The sequence below is a fragment of the Protobothrops mucrosquamatus genome, unplaced genomic scaffold, assembly GCF_001527695.2.
Source record: "Protobothrops mucrosquamatus isolate PMUCROS unplaced genomic scaffold, P.Mucros_1.0 scaffold_270, whole genome shotgun sequence".
In the NCBI taxonomy this organism is placed as follows: domain Eukaryota; kingdom Metazoa; phylum Chordata; class Lepidosauria; order Squamata; family Viperidae; genus Protobothrops; species Protobothrops mucrosquamatus.
Window position 1 is genome coordinate 427,243 of NW_015386346.1, and position 16,361 is coordinate 443,603.

Genomic DNA, 16,361 nt, shown 5'->3' on the forward strand with positions numbered 1-16,361 from the left:
ACTGTGGCAAGAAAGGTCATAAAATGGAGCAAAACTAACTTAGCAACTGTCTTGCTTAACAATAGAAATTGTGCTCATGAGTTGTGGGCTACCTGAACTTGCTTCCAAGGAAGATGACCTTAATTTTAAGACTCACCCAAAGAAATATATAGAAGGAAAATGAATATAAACAGAAATCTGTGCCATGTCCAGCTTACGATTTTAACTCTTTCAACTGTTCAATTGTCAGTTGAAATAAATGTATAAATGTTCAAAATAAATGTTGTATAGCAACCATCAATTGATATAAAATTGCTGAGAATTTAAGCAGCAAACTCTCCATATATTTGTGAATGTGGAGTTTATAAATGTTAGTTAGTACCTTAATGTGAGATACAGTCTACCTACACAGATATAGGTAGACTATACCTAAATATGTTTTATAAATATAATTTATAAGAAGGCCCTGAGAAATACGGAAATCAAGAAAATTGATGGAATCAACTTCCATAATAATTCTGTCAGAAATGCTTATGAGCAACAGAAAAAAAGTCCTTCCTTATTAGAAACCAACTAATATATTAGGAAATGCACGCACTACTAAAAAAATAGCAGTAAAAGCTATTAAGAACTAACAACATTACTTCAGATGCCTAGTATGCAGCTTTCTCTTGGAGTAAGAAGTCTCAGTCTCTAATAAAAGATTACAGTGCTCTGAAAATGAGGGCTAATGTGAAAGAAACTGCAAAGTGATTCAGAGCACAGCTGTTCTGAAGAAAGTAGGAGGATTCAAATTAACTATCCTACAGGATTCCAGTGTATTTCTTGGACTGCTGTATCAAGAACTGACCAGTGCCGATTAAAATTTCTGAATGCAGAAATTATTTTGAACATTTATACATTTATTTCAACTGACAATTGAACAGTTGACAGAGTTAAAATCATAATACTGTCAAAGTGAAGTTATCATTGTGAGGCCAAAAAGGAACCATAGTCTTTTTATTAATAAAATGATAGGAAGTAATTTTCTAATGCTGTTGACATAAAAGAGTTGAGTGTAACCTTGGAAAATAGAATGGGTGATTATTATAGAATTAGAACTATAGGCTCTTATAAAAGTACAAAAATTGGGAGAAAAACTTGCGACCAAATTATTCAGTACCTAGTTTTTTCATATTCAAAACCAAAAAGCATTCTATGAAGCCAAAATGGCTTTAAAGCCAAAATGTTACGCAATTCTCTGGAGCATTCAGATTAGTCAATAATTCTTGAAGAGGAGTTGGCTGTCACAAGGATTCCTGTGGGAACCCAGCGTCAAATCTAACCTCAGCCATGGAAACTTTGTTAGGTGACTTTGGGTCTATCAATTTCAACTCAGTACAGGTAGTCTTCGACTTATATCAGTTTGTTTAGTGACCATTCAGAATTACTAATAGCATTGATAAAAGTGACTTATGACCAGTTTTCACACTTACAACTGTTGTAGCATCCCCATGATCACGTGATCAAAATTCGGATGCTTGGCAACTGGCATGTATTTATGACGGTTGTAGTGTCCCTGGGTCACGTGATCCCCTTCTATGACCTTCTGTCAAGCAAAGTCAACGGGGAAGCCAGATTCACTTAACAACAGTTTGACTAATTTACCAGCCACAGTGCTTCACTTAACAACTGTAGCAAGAAAGGTTGTAAAACTGGCAAACTAATGTTTCACTTAGCAACAAATTTTGGGCTCACTTGTGGTCGTAAGTCAAGGACTATCTGTATATATCATGGGGTTGGGTGATTTTTTTTTAAAAAAAGTAAATTGCTTTGAGTTCCTGAAGGAAATGTAGAATTAAATGCTTGGGATTCTTTTAAATATAATAATAATAATAATAATAATAATAATAATAATAATAATAGTAGTAGTAGTAGTAGTAGTAGTAGTAGTAGTAGTAGTAGTAGTAGTAGTAGTAGTAGTAGTAGTAGTATAAAGTTGGAAGGGACCGTGGAGGTCATCTAGTCCAACCCCCTGCTCAGGAAGGAAACCCTATACAGACAAATGACTGTCCAGTCTCTTCTTAAAAACCTCCAGTGTTGGAGCATTCACTGCTTCTGGAGGCAGGTTGGTCCACTGGTTAATTGTTCTAACTGTCAGGAAGTTTCTCCTTAGTTCTAGGTTGCTTCTCTCTTTGGTTAGTTTCCACCCGTTGCTTCTTGTCCTGCCTTCAGGCACTTTGGAGAATAGCTTGACTCCCTCTTCTGTGTGGCAGCTCCTGAGATATTGGAACACTGCTATCATGTCCCCCCTCGTCCTTCTCTTCATTAAACTAGACATATCCAATTCCAGCAACCGTTCCTCATATGTTTTAGCCTCGAGTCCCCTAATCATCTTTGTTGCTCTTCTCTGTACTCTTTTTAGAGTCTCAGCATCTTTTTTACATCGTGGTGACCAAAACTGGATGCAGTTTTGTTGTTAAGTAATATATTGTTACGTAATATGGACAATACAGTTCATTGGGTCTCCAGTGGAGCCATCCAGCAGTTTAAGATTTTTTTAAAAGCTCTGTTTCAAGTCACAAGTAATAACTCTTGGTTTTCTCTTCATTTTTCTGTCTTCCTTACTCCTGTTTAACTTATTCTTCCCCCAAATGCTTTCATTTAGTTTTACTGCTGCTTCTAAATTTTAACTCTACCAGTAGGCTGATATTTAGCAACAGAGCTAAAAATATATTTGAATTACAGTAGATACCAGCTTTTAGAATAGTTCAGGAGAAGCATTTATATTAGTCCTTCTGTGCCTTTATTGAAGAAGCCGTCTGTTACACAAATAGTTCTTAGCAACCTCTTCGTGTCCTTCAGACTGGTTGCTAATTACAGCTATGTTTCCACAGCCAAGAGTAATTTAACCCTATAGTATCAGTTTTCTCTATTTTATATACCTGTATAGCTATAACACAGTGTTTGCTTCTTCCTTAAACTGTTGTGAAACACATGGCTAGTTACAATTATAATATGACTATAATTTTTATTTGTGCAGCATTCAATGTACGGTGTTCAGGAAAGCAGCATCAAAATGAGACTTTGTTTTGCAGCATTTCTTGTACCATCTCCTTCCCCCAGGGAACCAACAATAGCACCTGGATTCCTGAGGATGAAGTACTTCGTTTGGCTTTCTGAACTGTAATTGTTGTGCCAATGTTGCATTGTTAGTGTGCTTTTATTTTTCTTACTTTGAAGTAATAAATATGCCTGGGAAGCTTTCATCTCATATATTTGGAGATTCTGGGATTGTGTGTTTCCTATTGATTCTTACACTGATCTTGGTTGATCAGTGGTATGTTTTCTATTATATAATAGTGTTTGAATTGTGATATTTCTGAGCTCAGGTGCTTACAGAGCTATAAAGAAAACATTGCAGGCTTTGTAGAAAAATTAGCAATTTGAATTTGTTTTTGTTTTTCTTTCTGAAGTAACATTAACATATATCTTTAGGCAAACAACAGTATGGTTGGTTTGTATCTTTGGAACATTAGGAGTGTTATGCCTTATGCAACATGCAAGATTATTGTTATGGCTGTGAACCTACTGAGCAGGTGTTGGCACAGCCTTCAGGGAATATAAATAAGAGAAATTTGGACTACTATTGTATATTACACAGAGAATTGTGATACACAATGAAGTGTATCACACAATGAATAATAATACAATGATAATACAATAATACAATAATAATACAATAATACAATGAATTGTATTACACAATGAAGTAACATACTAGAAGAAGGTTTTTGAGATTTTACATCAATAGACTCTTATCTAAGACATCTGTGATATTTGATTCTGGTCAGACTTCATTTGCAGGAAAGATACACTGATAATGCCTTAAAAGATGATATACTGTTATCAAACCAGCTTATAGATGAAGGTAAACAGGGTTAATTCTGGTGAGTATGTTGAAATAGGGGTACCTAGGTACTCCAGAAAAGTATCCTGGAAGAATGCAGTCACTAAGAATCAAACTCATCTTAATGGCAACTTGATCTTTGTATTAAGAAAAGAGAATTGTTGGTCACGCTGGATGCATTTCCAGCAACGTATCTCCTTCATATAGCTTGACAGACTTCAGTAGTTCTAGTTGTAAGTAAATTTACATGAACTCTCTCACAATTTTCCTACTTCTGCTAATCAACAAGAATCTAGTAATATTTCAAGATGAAAAATGGAAATGAAAATAAATTTGTTATAATATTAAGCGGCAAACACCTTTAAGCATCCAAAATAACTTAATTTCTACTTTTCTCTTAAGTATGATGCAGTCCCTCCTTCAAATCTCCATAGGGAATGAAATCCAAACCAAAGTCTCTAGAGCATGGATGTCCAAGTTGTTGGCTTACTTTGGCAACATTGAGTGAAGAGGAATTGTCCTGGGCCACATTTAAAATATATAATATAGTTATTGTATGTAAATCACACAGTAATGTTAAACAGTTACAATTTAGTGGGCTGCCTTACTAGCTGTCCGGGGCTGCATGTGACTGTGGGCTGTGCACACATGCTCTAGAGCAGAGGTAGGCAACCTTGGCTCTTTTATGACTCGTGGACGTCAATTCCCAGAATTCCTGAGCCTGCCATGCTGGCTCAGGAATTCTGGGAGTTGAAGTCCACGAGACATAAAAGAGCCAAGGTTGCCTACCCCTGTCTAGAGGATCAACTCCATAAGGGTTATATTATCTGTTCCCTTGTATACCTTATTGGGAAATTATAACCATTAAATTTAACATGCAATAAGATTGTGAGGAATATGGTGTCCAGAAACAAGTTTCTAGCTCTCTTGGAAGAAAATGAAAGGGCTATTTGTTGAATAATGTCAGCAACAGGAGCAGGGACTAAAATGTATTTGCAATTGTCTTTACAGCGTGTCTTCAATGACCTCAGTGGCTCAGTGTCCCTTTCCTGGATTGGAGATAGCACTGGAGTAAGTAATACTTGGTTGAACAGATATTTTAAGTATTCAGAAAAAGCAAAAGTATAATATATGAAATAATTCCAGGCCGTGACTTGGTTTTGTACTTTCAAATAAAGAAGCTTTTGCCTTAGCCTTCCCAAATAAAAAAGAATTATAGTATTTTTGCCTGGTAGGTGATAAGATGTTATTCTCTACAGCTGCAAGCTATTCTGGTTCTTCTTTTAAATATTGCCATCTTACTCATGAACAAAGAACTCTTGTGGGTGTTTTGTTGTGTAAATGAAGTGACTCACAGGTTTGGTAAGTAACATCTATCTACTCATTCAGGGTTGCAGTGATAATTGCTTCAGTGATGAAGCCTTGTTGATGTGAAGAAAAAACCACACATTTCTTAATATCCTACACAGAGCTGTTGCTTGTTCATCTCATGCTGAAAGAGAATGGTGCAATTTCAGAGCATTTTTTTATATGTATAATTTTCAGCCAATTCTTAGACACAATTAAGATTATCCATTGTACAGTGTAGGGCAGGTGACAGTAGCAGGACGGAATGGGACAACTCACCATAACCAACTTGCCACGGCCAATTCACCATGACCAACTCATAGTGGGACAACTCGCTGCAAGACAATTTAACAATTCAATTTAATTATTTAAAATAAATAAAAAATATTTTAATTTTTGCCATTCACATTTCATTCTGCCCCTCCTTTTGCATCCTTTCTTTAATCATTCTATTCCACCATTTCTTTGATGTTAATGTAACTCTTGCTCTGCAGCAAGTTGTCCCACGATGAGTTGGCCATGGTGAGTTGCCCCATGACGAGTTGGCCACTGCAAGTTGGCCATGGGGAGTTGTCATAGACCCGTAGCAGAAAGGGCCATATAAATTGTCAGCTGACTCCATGGATAGTTGGATTTAATCAAGCATATTGGGAGAAGAATTAGGAGAAATCATATATGTTTTTCCAGTTCTTCCTTTTAAACCAGGAAGAGATGTTTGGGAGGTGCCCAGCAGCAGATGATATAGTTTTGCCAACTTCCTTTTCTCTCTTTCAAAAATAATGGAATCTTAAATCGACTTATTTCTGTCTGCTTCTCATACTCCTTTATTTAAAATACTAATAACATCAGTAACTTGGCCAATTTTCATCTCAAAATAAGGTGAGTAGAGTTAAACCTGATTAATATTTAGATAAGAAACTCCCCCCCCTCCTCCCCCAGCCAATAATTCTGGAAGAATACAGTGGCAAGTCATCTTGTGCCAGTGAAATGTATGGCCATGGCCATGTAGTCACTGGGAGCTGAACTCAGCCCATTGGAATTGGATGACTAATAAATAAACAAACACTAATCTGATGGAATCTTTCTCTTCACTTTCAATAAGTCTAATGTTCATTCAGGACTTTCACTGATGCTCAGCATAAGAGAACAGACCCATTTCTGGTATTACTGAAAAGCAGACACTTCCAATTCATGATGTGTTAAGATTGGAAATATGTTTTGGGGAGGAGGGAACAAAATACCAAATTCTAAACATAATTATTAATGTCTTAGGCTAATGAGTATACAATCCAGGTATTTACACAGTTTCAATAATCAAAGGGCAAGTGGACATTCCAGAATGAAGGTGCACAGTTTAAATTTTTTTATACTTGGCCAAATGAATGATCATATATTAGCTCTGATTCATAGCTCTATCAAAGCTATCTAAATATTTTTTAAAGTATGACTCTACTGACAGTTTAAGTTCCTCTTTTGATTAAAGATTTGTATTTCTAGTGAGTAACTAGAAATAAGGGGAAAATTAGTTCCTATTGTGATATCGTACACTGAATAACTTAATATACTATAGCACAATTTAGAGTCTAATAATAGCTACTCTGCAAAGTTCTATCTAAGGAATTAGCTTAGGTGACACGTTATGAAGGTTTAAATAAATTATTCTTCCTCCAGCAAAGAAAAGGAGAAATAGGGTGATGGTTTATGATAGGAACTTAAGCATTAGATAACTGTAATAACAAGGGTAGAATATTTTTTCATAAGATTATTTAATATAATAGAAAATTGTAATGTGTAACACCTAATTTTTGAAATGAACATGCAATAATTTCTAGGGAATTATTCAGCTAGCTGCATTAATTTTTATTTGATTGATCTACCTTTTGAATAGTTGTATTGTATGAGTATGCTGAAATGTGGCTGAAGCCAGTTGAGCCTGACAGAAACCAATTGTTAGCCAGAACCCTTTAAAATAGACAAGGTTGTTTTCTTGGACTATCTGAGCTAAATAACTTTTCCACTTTCTGTTTCCAGGTTATTCTTGTGTTGACTACTTTCCAGCTTCCTCTAGTCATCGTGAGCTTTGGGCAGTCTAAATTATACCGAAGGTAAAGACGTTATAGTTGTCTATAGTTCTATGTAAATAGATATTTATTAATTTTTCTTTTTTAAAAAGTCAGCATTGCTTCTGTGCCCAATTGCTACAACAGCCTTCCCTGGTGCCATCCATTAAAAGTTGGGTGACCTGTCCCTTTCAAAAGCTGCTTTCCTGTAAATGTGTATAGTTTTCCATGCTTAACTTTAAACAATGGCAGCATAAACCTGTTTTTGTTGAAATAGGAACATGTTGACCCTGGATGTTTTTATCTTAATAGATGATCAAATGTAATCCATCTCTTTCCTCTGCCTGTTGGAAATAGCTTCAGAAGCAGCCCTCTTTTTGATTACTAGTATAGTTAATAAAATGTTGAGATAAAGTGAAGGCCTCACCTACCGGTTAACATTTCATATAATTCATGCTAGAATTACAGTCATTTATTTTTTCTCAGGTGAAAACAAGAAATATTGGTTAGACTTTTTCCTCTAATATTTGCTTTGGTGTGGCTGACTGCTCCCGCTTTCCCATTTTTCAGTTGTTAAGTAGAACAGGTTGCACCAGAGAGGTGAAGCCTGAGGAGGTAGTCCTTTTAGAAAGGAGTTGCTCCTGCCAAGGGTAGGCATACTGTACAGTAGTGGTTTTCTCCCAACTTCAAGATTCCAACAGGCAGAAGAGGGATTTACTGACATGTGGTCAGTAAATTAAGATTTGCTGTGGAATCTGGAAAAGAAAGAACTGGGAAAGCCCCATTGCTGAGACTGAGCAGTCTTTCTCAGTCTCAGCAATTTTAAGAGGTGTGGACTTCTATTCCCACAATTCCCCAGCCAGTTGCTGGGAGTTGAAGTTCACACCTCTTAAATTGCTGAGACTGAGAAACACTGCTCCAGGACAGTGTTGAAACAGAATGTTTCAATGCAGTAGTGACTGTGGTAGATCCTTCTAGCCGTGAGAGAGCACCAGTTTTGAAAACCCTTCTTTGACTGAATCATCAATACTGCCAATATCCAGCCAAATCAGTTTTGTTCCTTAGAGGTTTAGTTGAAGGTGCCATTTATGATTATGGTCCCTACTTTTAGAATGGGTACAGATTTATGGATTTTTAATAGCATTTTTTTTTAAAGTTTAATTGACTACTTGTTTTAATTTTTAATTGTGTTAACTATTTTGATGACTACCTGAAAATGAGAGGAATTTTAAAATATGGGAGCTATTTTATATGATAAAGTGTAGTAGTTGTATCTGTGTAAAGGATAATTATCACTACAATCTGTTTTTTTTTATATTTGTGCACATATATAAACATTATTGTGTACCTATTTCATCATGGAACTAAATCATGCCATAGAAAACCTCTTTAAGTGATTTTTACATTGTTAACTTTTACATTTTTCCAGTTCTTTTTGGTATTTATTTTATTGCTTCAATAAGACAAATGATTACTTCAAGCTGTTTGGGTAATTTTTGTCCTTACTTTGTCTTTTTTTCCCTTTTATCTTAGTGAAGATTATGGGAAAACTTTCACAGATATTACAGACCTCATTAACAACACTTTCATCAGAACAGAATTTGGAATGGCTATTGGGCCAGAGAATTCAGGGAAGGTAGGAACAATTAGTTATTACTGTGCAGAGTAGGCTGTTTGTTAGCCCTATACTTTGTGATAAAATTGGAAGTCTTGAGATGAAGGGTCTAAAATGGCTGCATTTTAATAATTTAGCTTAGTATTGGAGAATAGATTTAAGATGGTACCTGAGTTGTTAACATGGCTGGAACTATTTAAGTTTATTACTTAAGTGGATTTAAGTTTATTACTAGTTTTCCAGTGGTTGCTACTTGTCAAGGCATTCTAGGGCAGTGGTGCAAAAAACTGACAAGGTTCACCTCTGGCATATGACCATCTACTGAATAGCAATAGCAATAGCACTTAGATTTATATACCGCTTCACAGTGCTTTACAGCCCTCTCTAAGTGGTTTACAGAGTCAGCATATTGCCTCCAACAATCTGGATCCTCATGGAATCGAACTCCTAGCAATGAGCAGAGTTAGCCGGCAATACTGCATTTTAATCACTGCTCCACCATGGCTTCATGAGCCTAATGAATAGGTCCAAAAATATTGACTTTTTCTTGGATTTTAAAAGGTCAAAGGAAGGTTTGGATTCCTACTTATTACTTTCCAAAAATCTGGGGTGCCCTTGACCTGAAGAAAATTGGGCAGCTCTGCAATGCAACCTCACAACCTTACTTGTTAGAGCAGGCTAGTATCATCTAATTCTTCTTTCCCCTTCTTGCTGCATATTGTCTTAAATAAACTGTATAGGACTTGTCTGTCATTAGTGGGGAGATAAGGTTATGGTTGTGGTTTCTCTAACTTGTACTGAATTTTAAATTACTGCCATTAGTTTGCTTCCCGAACTAAATAAATGTTTTTTTCTCCCAACATAATTTCATCCTACATTATTGAGGCTGTCCATGGATATAATATGGATAAGATTTTTCTTTCCCTGACATTTCTATCAGAGGGATAAGCAGGAATAGTTTAATTCTTTAGAGATTTCCTTAATGGGTTTCATAAAATCATTTGTGGCATAGCAAAGCAGTTCCATTTGTCATCACAAAAGCCATAAACCCAGTGTCTTGCATTAGAATTTCTAATGCTACTTATGCTTACTTTTTTTTTTCAGGGACTTATTTTGTCCTTTTAAAAACTATTCTAAATCTGGATTCAGACATTCTAGTTTCAACACACGATAAACTGGCAGTGTGGATGAGCTCCTGTGTGAACATTTGGGAGATGATTCTCATCTTTACTTTTCTAGGTCATACTGACTGGGGATAGATCTGGATCACACCATAGTGGAAGAATCTTCCGATCATCTGATTTTGCGAAGAATTTTGTACTAACAGACCTTCCTTTCCATCCTTTAACTCAAATAATTTATCACCCTCAGAATTCTGATTTGTTATTGACCCTCAGTACTGAGGTAAGATTTGGAGAAAGGGGATGGAGATTTCTTCATTGGTGTGGCAATTGAAATTGTGATTTTGTGATCTAATATTTTGGGGGGATGATTTTGAATGACATAGTCACAATTTCTATTTAGAAAAATATATGTTTTCTAGATTTACAGATGATTATTCAGATATTAGGACAGCATTGAATTAGGATAGCACTGAAAATTGTGATTGTGACCTGTCCTCAGAGTTCTGACCATCTTTGCATTTATATTATTGCAATCTGGCCATTTGCTAACTGGCTTGCATGTTTGACCCCGTGGTCACATGATTGTAATTTGCAACCTTTCCTGATAATTTCTTCCGAAGGTTAGTGGGGAAACCAACAGGGAAAGTTACAAATCGCTGGGTAATTCTGCAGAGATTGCTGTCACTAAGTGATGTGATCATGTTTTACATCTGTATTGAAATGTAGGTACCAACTGCTGTTGGAAGTCAAGGGCTACCTATATTTATATTCTGCTTTTTCTTATGGAGGTCAAGGAAGTTCATATAAAGGTTTTTCTTCATTTTGCCTTTATAATATCAGTTCCATGAGGAAGGTGGGGCTAAAAAATAGTGATTGGTCTAGATCAAACTTGGACATTTTATGACCCGTGGGCCACATCTGGTCTATGGGCAGTCCCAGTCTGGCCTGTGTTATCAGCAGTGTCAGCAGCAGGGCTGCGGTGTCAGCAGCATCGGCATCAGTGTGTTGATGGGGAGGGGGCAGTGTGTCAGTGCAGTGTTGGCAGCCTTGGCATCAGGGTGTCAACAATGAGGGATTGAGCAGCGATGGCAGGGCCCTTCCAGAGCAAACCAAGTTTCTCATGTGGCTCCTTTGGAAAATGAATTGCCCACTCTTGGCTAGATGAACAAGTCCTTTTCTTTGAGGATTGTAAAACATTATACATTTGATTAAAGTATGATTGAAGTTCTTTAGCCAATTTAAATTGATAGGCTTATATTACATAAGCTTTGGTTGGTCCAGAATAATAGGGCCCTATTTGGGAAGGGCTGGTTTTTCAAGAGTATATAAATTCTTTTTATTTCTAGAGTTTAACTAGTTTTTGGGCACATATCAAAGTGCTGGTTCTGGACTTTCAATGGTTTAACCTATTAAGTCCAGGATGTTAAAAGAACATTTTCAACAGGCTATTCTTTATGTTCTTTATGTTCAACAAATTTGACCTTTACTCTGAGGCCATGTACTTTGCCTGCTAAGAGAGGCCTGTCTTTCCTCCTACTGAAATTCAGTTGCTATTGCAGATAATGTTGCTCTTCTCAATCTTACATTTGGCCTAGTGAGTTATTTTTCTTACTATAAAATGATTTTTAAGTGTTTCCTTTTGTTTTGCTTTCTCTTAATCTTCATTGTTTTACATCAGCAATTTTAAATAAATTAGGTTACAGATTAATCTGTACACTATAAACATAAACATGTATAACTTTACTATGGACTTTTTGTTTTGTTAAATGTCAATCACTTGAATATGATGAACCAATAATAAGCAACTCTTTCTAAATGTTCCAGGGTAGCTTGTGGATATCAAAGACATTTGGTGAGAAATGGAAAGAAATTCACAAAGACGTTTGCTTGGCCAAATGGTAAATTTCTTAATGAATGCTATCCAGGGAGAACTGATGGTTTAATGTACTGTATATTAATGTAGCATAAATGTATATTGAAGGTTTAATGTATATTAAAATAATTTAAGTGTACATTAAAGGTGCTACACCTGATAGTTTGTAAAAACATGAAGAAAGCTGTTTAGAACAAGGCATTTAAAGACTTTATTTACTATTACAATTGTAGCATATGCCATTTCTGAAAAATAACTCACTCTTGTTTGTATGAGTTTTTTTTTACATTATTTCAATATTTTGTGTACATAGCAACAGCTCTCTATAAAGAGCCAATTTTGTAACTCTTAAATTCAAATGCATTGCTTTTGCTAATTTTCATCTTGAGTATACCAGGGTAATTTAGTGAGTAGATATAAAATAGCTGGGGAGATGACCACAGGCTGTCATAGGAAAACCAGATTTGGAGCTAACATTTCCAAATGAAAGTATATTACATAAATGAGAAAAACATTTGTATAAGACCTTGGGAAGTTGCTGCTTATTAGCATAGTGATAAACCAATGGTCTAATTTATATAGAAGTGAATTCCCTATTACAGTGTGACTGTTACTTTCAGTGATGCGTATCTGTAGATTTCATACAATCCTAATGCTTCTTCTGCCCCTAATGCTTCTTCTGCCTCTTAACTTTCAAAAATCTTAGCTTGGCTTACTAGTTAGATACAGTTTGTGACAACTCATCTCTGTATACATGAAGTTGCCCAAACTGATATCCTCCAGCTATCTTGAACTTCACCCCTCATAATTCTCCAGTCAATTTATTGAAAATTAAGAGAACTGAAATGTCCATATTTTTGGGTTACATTACAGCATTCCTGAAACTGAATTTCAAAACAGCTGGAAAACTTGCTCTATACCGAAACCAAAATAATACTTTCACACAATTCTGATTTTTGATTTAGTGGTTTGTATGTATTTAACTACACAAAGTGTTATCACCTATCCCAGTGTAGTAAGAATCTGGTTAATTGTAGCTTATTTAATAAACCATAGTGGAGCCATAATTTAACATGATATATGAAGTCATCCCACAGAACTGAAGTCTCAATTGTTTAGTTAGCCTTCTACCATTACACTAATTATATTCTCTTGATCTGTCCTAGGGGTTCTGGTGGAACCATCTTCTTTACTACCTACCTGAATGGCTCTTGTAGTAAGTAACCCTTAGTATAATAAACTATTTCAGTTTAGAGCTTTTTTTGCAGATTTTATCAATTCTTTTCTTTGAGTCCACAGCCTCAAGAAGTCTTGACCATAGCTTATTCATCTGCAGTTATTTTAATGTGGGAAAATCATATTCTGTCTATATCTATATATTTGTTTATCAAGGTTTGGAATCTTTTCCCTGGGAATCCCCCTATAGAAAAGTGTAGTTATAAAAAGTCACTGTCTTGTGACTAAACATTATGGGAAGTGTCAAAACCTCAGCTTGCTTGCTAATGCTTAGGAGTTACAGTAGTTCCATTTTTCCCCCTCCTTTCTCTCTTTCTTTCTGCTGCTGATGCATTTCCAATTCACAGAACTTTTGCCTAGTAAATAGGTATTTACTGCCTTTATATGGCATGAAATTAACTTTTGATTATGATATTGAGGGACGTTTCAGAGGAGAGGGATTTGACATATGACCCTTGATTTTCACATATCCCCTTTTCCAAACTACTTATGAATAACACCTAAAGTTTATAACTATGAAGATAAGAACAATTATAAATCTCACTAGCCATGTTGAAAAAAAAATACACCACTATTGTATTACTGAAACCATAATCAAGGCAGCAATAATTAATTTTTCCTACTTTCCAGTGACATATTGCATGAAATGTAACTTCTAGGACAGAGGAAATTTAAGTAGTTAATTTTTTTAAACTAAAAGATGTAGAATTGAGCCTGTTCATGAGTGATGGCGAACAATAAAAGACTCTTTTTATTACAATTAGATATAAAAATGCTGCTTATGGAAACCTATATATAACATAACCATAAATATGAATCAACTAGGTTGCTGATGTAAAGAGGTCTTCACGTATTGAATCTGTTTTTTGAGGTAGTTTGGTTTTCCACCCTGATGTTTATGTGGATGTCTGCAAAATGGAGGTCTATGTATATAAATTCTTTCTTCAGATGCTCATATTCACTATGCAGGCTGGGTTCCTGCACAAGGTTGTAATGAGATTAGCTGTTTCTTTAGCATGTCATGGAGGGAGCATGTCTGTTTCTAAATAGAGTGATCTGAATGCATCTATTTCTCTTCTGAAGAAAATGATATCGGATTATTGGAGTTAAAGAAAACTAAAGACTTTGGGAAGACATTCAAGACTATAGGAAACAACATTTACTCCTTTGGCCTAGGTGGTCGTTTTCTCTTTGCATCCGTGATGATAGAAAAAGTAAGAAAACTATTCTTGGGCTTCTTTTGTATTTCTGTAGACTTGATGCTCTTAGTTCACATCAGGCTCTTTTTTCTTTCCTCTAATGCAATGTTCCTAAACTGTTAGCCAATGAGTTATTGCAAGAAGTCCACAACAAATAAGGTAAACAACAAACAAACAAACAAAAAACTATTCACAGTTCTTCCTCTGGTGCAGATGCTGATGGAAAAGTACTTTTCTAGTTGGTGTGAATGGAAAGGAGACAAATACTCGACTGGCCTAAGAGAAAGATTGCAGAAATAACACCAGTCAATTTGGTCTGGTTCTTCCTCTTTCCTGGCCTGCGTCAGTATTTTTGTTCCTCCCAAGATATACAATATCCATGAGTTTTCCCACTACAGCCCAAGTATCATGCTTGGCTATGAGATCTGTAGATGTTGCTAGATGTTTTCACCTTATAACTAGTGCCACTGTTCTTTATTGTCTGTAGACTGCTCTGCCTCACACAGCTACCCTGTTATCTACCAGATCTTCCTACCTATCTGTTGCAGGTCCTTTTATATATATTTCTCCATCCATATATTTTGGCACCCTTCAGCCTCAACCTCTAAGGCAAGGGTGTCAAACTCGCAATGTCATGTGATGTGTCGCGATGTATCGCAGCTTTTTTTCCATTGCCAGCAATGGGGCGGACATGGTTTCGGCATGACGCAGTTTGACACCCCTACTCTAAGGCCCCACCAATGGCTGCTGCCACCCATTTCAGATTCAGGAAGCAAAGGCTATTCTACAGAAGTTGAGAAGATACTCTCAGTGCACACATATCATTTCCATCAGCAATAATTCCAGCATCCCCATTGCCAAAAGCTCCTTTGTCCATGTAGTGGCCACCACCAAGCACACACTGGTGCTTACTTGTCTGAATTGACTGGCCTTGAGGCCCAATTGAGCCCCAGAGGCCTTTAGCTTTACTTTGCCTGCCTCACTGTTTGCTATATTTTCTCAAAAGCAAGGCTGCTCTAATGTGTAAGTTCTTTGAAAGTTTGTCATTGCTTAATAAACAGCAACATTTAAAAAAAAAAATGTTATAAAAACAATATATCCTCGTAAACATTTTCTAGTTGTTTCATATTATGATCAGCTTTCTCATAAATGAATATGGATGTTTTTAGAGAAAAAAATATTTTTGTTTTATCTAGACTAATACAAGAAGAATCCATGTGTCACTAGATGAAGGTGAAACATGGAACATGGCTCAACTTCCTTCAGTTGGACAAGAACAATTTTACTCTATTTTGGCAGCAAATGATGACATGGTGTTTATGCATGTAGATGAACCTGGAGGTGAGAGGAATACAAAATGGGTGATGTATCATTCAGTATATCCAAATTTTGCTTTGATTATGCTTACATAATTTCACTTTAAAAGAAAAATGGTTCTCTAAATTGTTATCATTACCTAGGGACAAAGATTTTACCTGAGACAAAAATGTTTGAATTGCACATTTAGTAAATAGATTTCTGGCAGACTTACAAATTGTTGTTTTGAAAATCTGTTCTCAGTGTCGGTATAATGTATATAAACATGTGGACTTCTTGACAATTTTCTTTTCCATGCTAATTTAAACAAATACGTTGTATGAACATGTTTTTACTTAGGTAAAACTTTATCTGGTTCTTCATTTAGTGTACTATTACTGCAATAGGTTTTAGGCTATTGCAGTAGGTTTTAGGCTATTGCAGTAGGTTTTAGGCTATTGCAGTAGGTTTTAGGCTATTGCAGTAGGTTTTAGGCTATTGCAGTAGGTTTTAGGCTATTACTGCAGTAGGTTTTAGGCTATTGCAGTCACTCATGCCCTCGTCACCTCCCGCCTGGACTACTGTAATGCTCTATACATGGGGCTCCCCATGAGGAGCATCCGGAGGCTTCAGCTGGTCCAGAATGCGGCCGCGCGGGCGGTGTTGGGAGGGACGCGTCGCTCCCACGTAACACCGCTGCTGCGCGAGCTGCACTGGTTACCAGTGGCCTTCCGGGTACGCTT

General features: G+C 36.2%; 1 protein-coding gene across 1 annotated transcript in view; it reads left to right on the forward strand.

Annotated features, from left to right (window-relative positions):
* Positions 1–16,361, forward strand: part of SORT1 (sortilin 1) — a 45,106-nt gene that overhangs the window by 12,590 nt on the left and 16,155 nt on the right. Inside the window, exons 2-9 of the mRNA XM_029287243.1 lie at positions 4,880–4,939; positions 7,247–7,320; positions 8,809–8,911; positions 10,130–10,294; positions 11,839–11,912; positions 13,054–13,103; positions 14,207–14,337; positions 15,519–15,663. Of these exons, the coding sequence (XP_029143076.1) occupies positions 4,880–4,939; positions 7,247–7,320; positions 8,809–8,911; positions 10,130–10,294; positions 11,839–11,912; positions 13,054–13,103; positions 14,207–14,337; positions 15,519–15,663 (802 nt within the window). The remainder of the gene's footprint in view (positions 1–4,879; positions 4,940–7,246; positions 7,321–8,808; positions 8,912–10,129; positions 10,295–11,838; positions 11,913–13,053; positions 13,104–14,206; positions 14,338–15,518; positions 15,664–16,361) is intronic.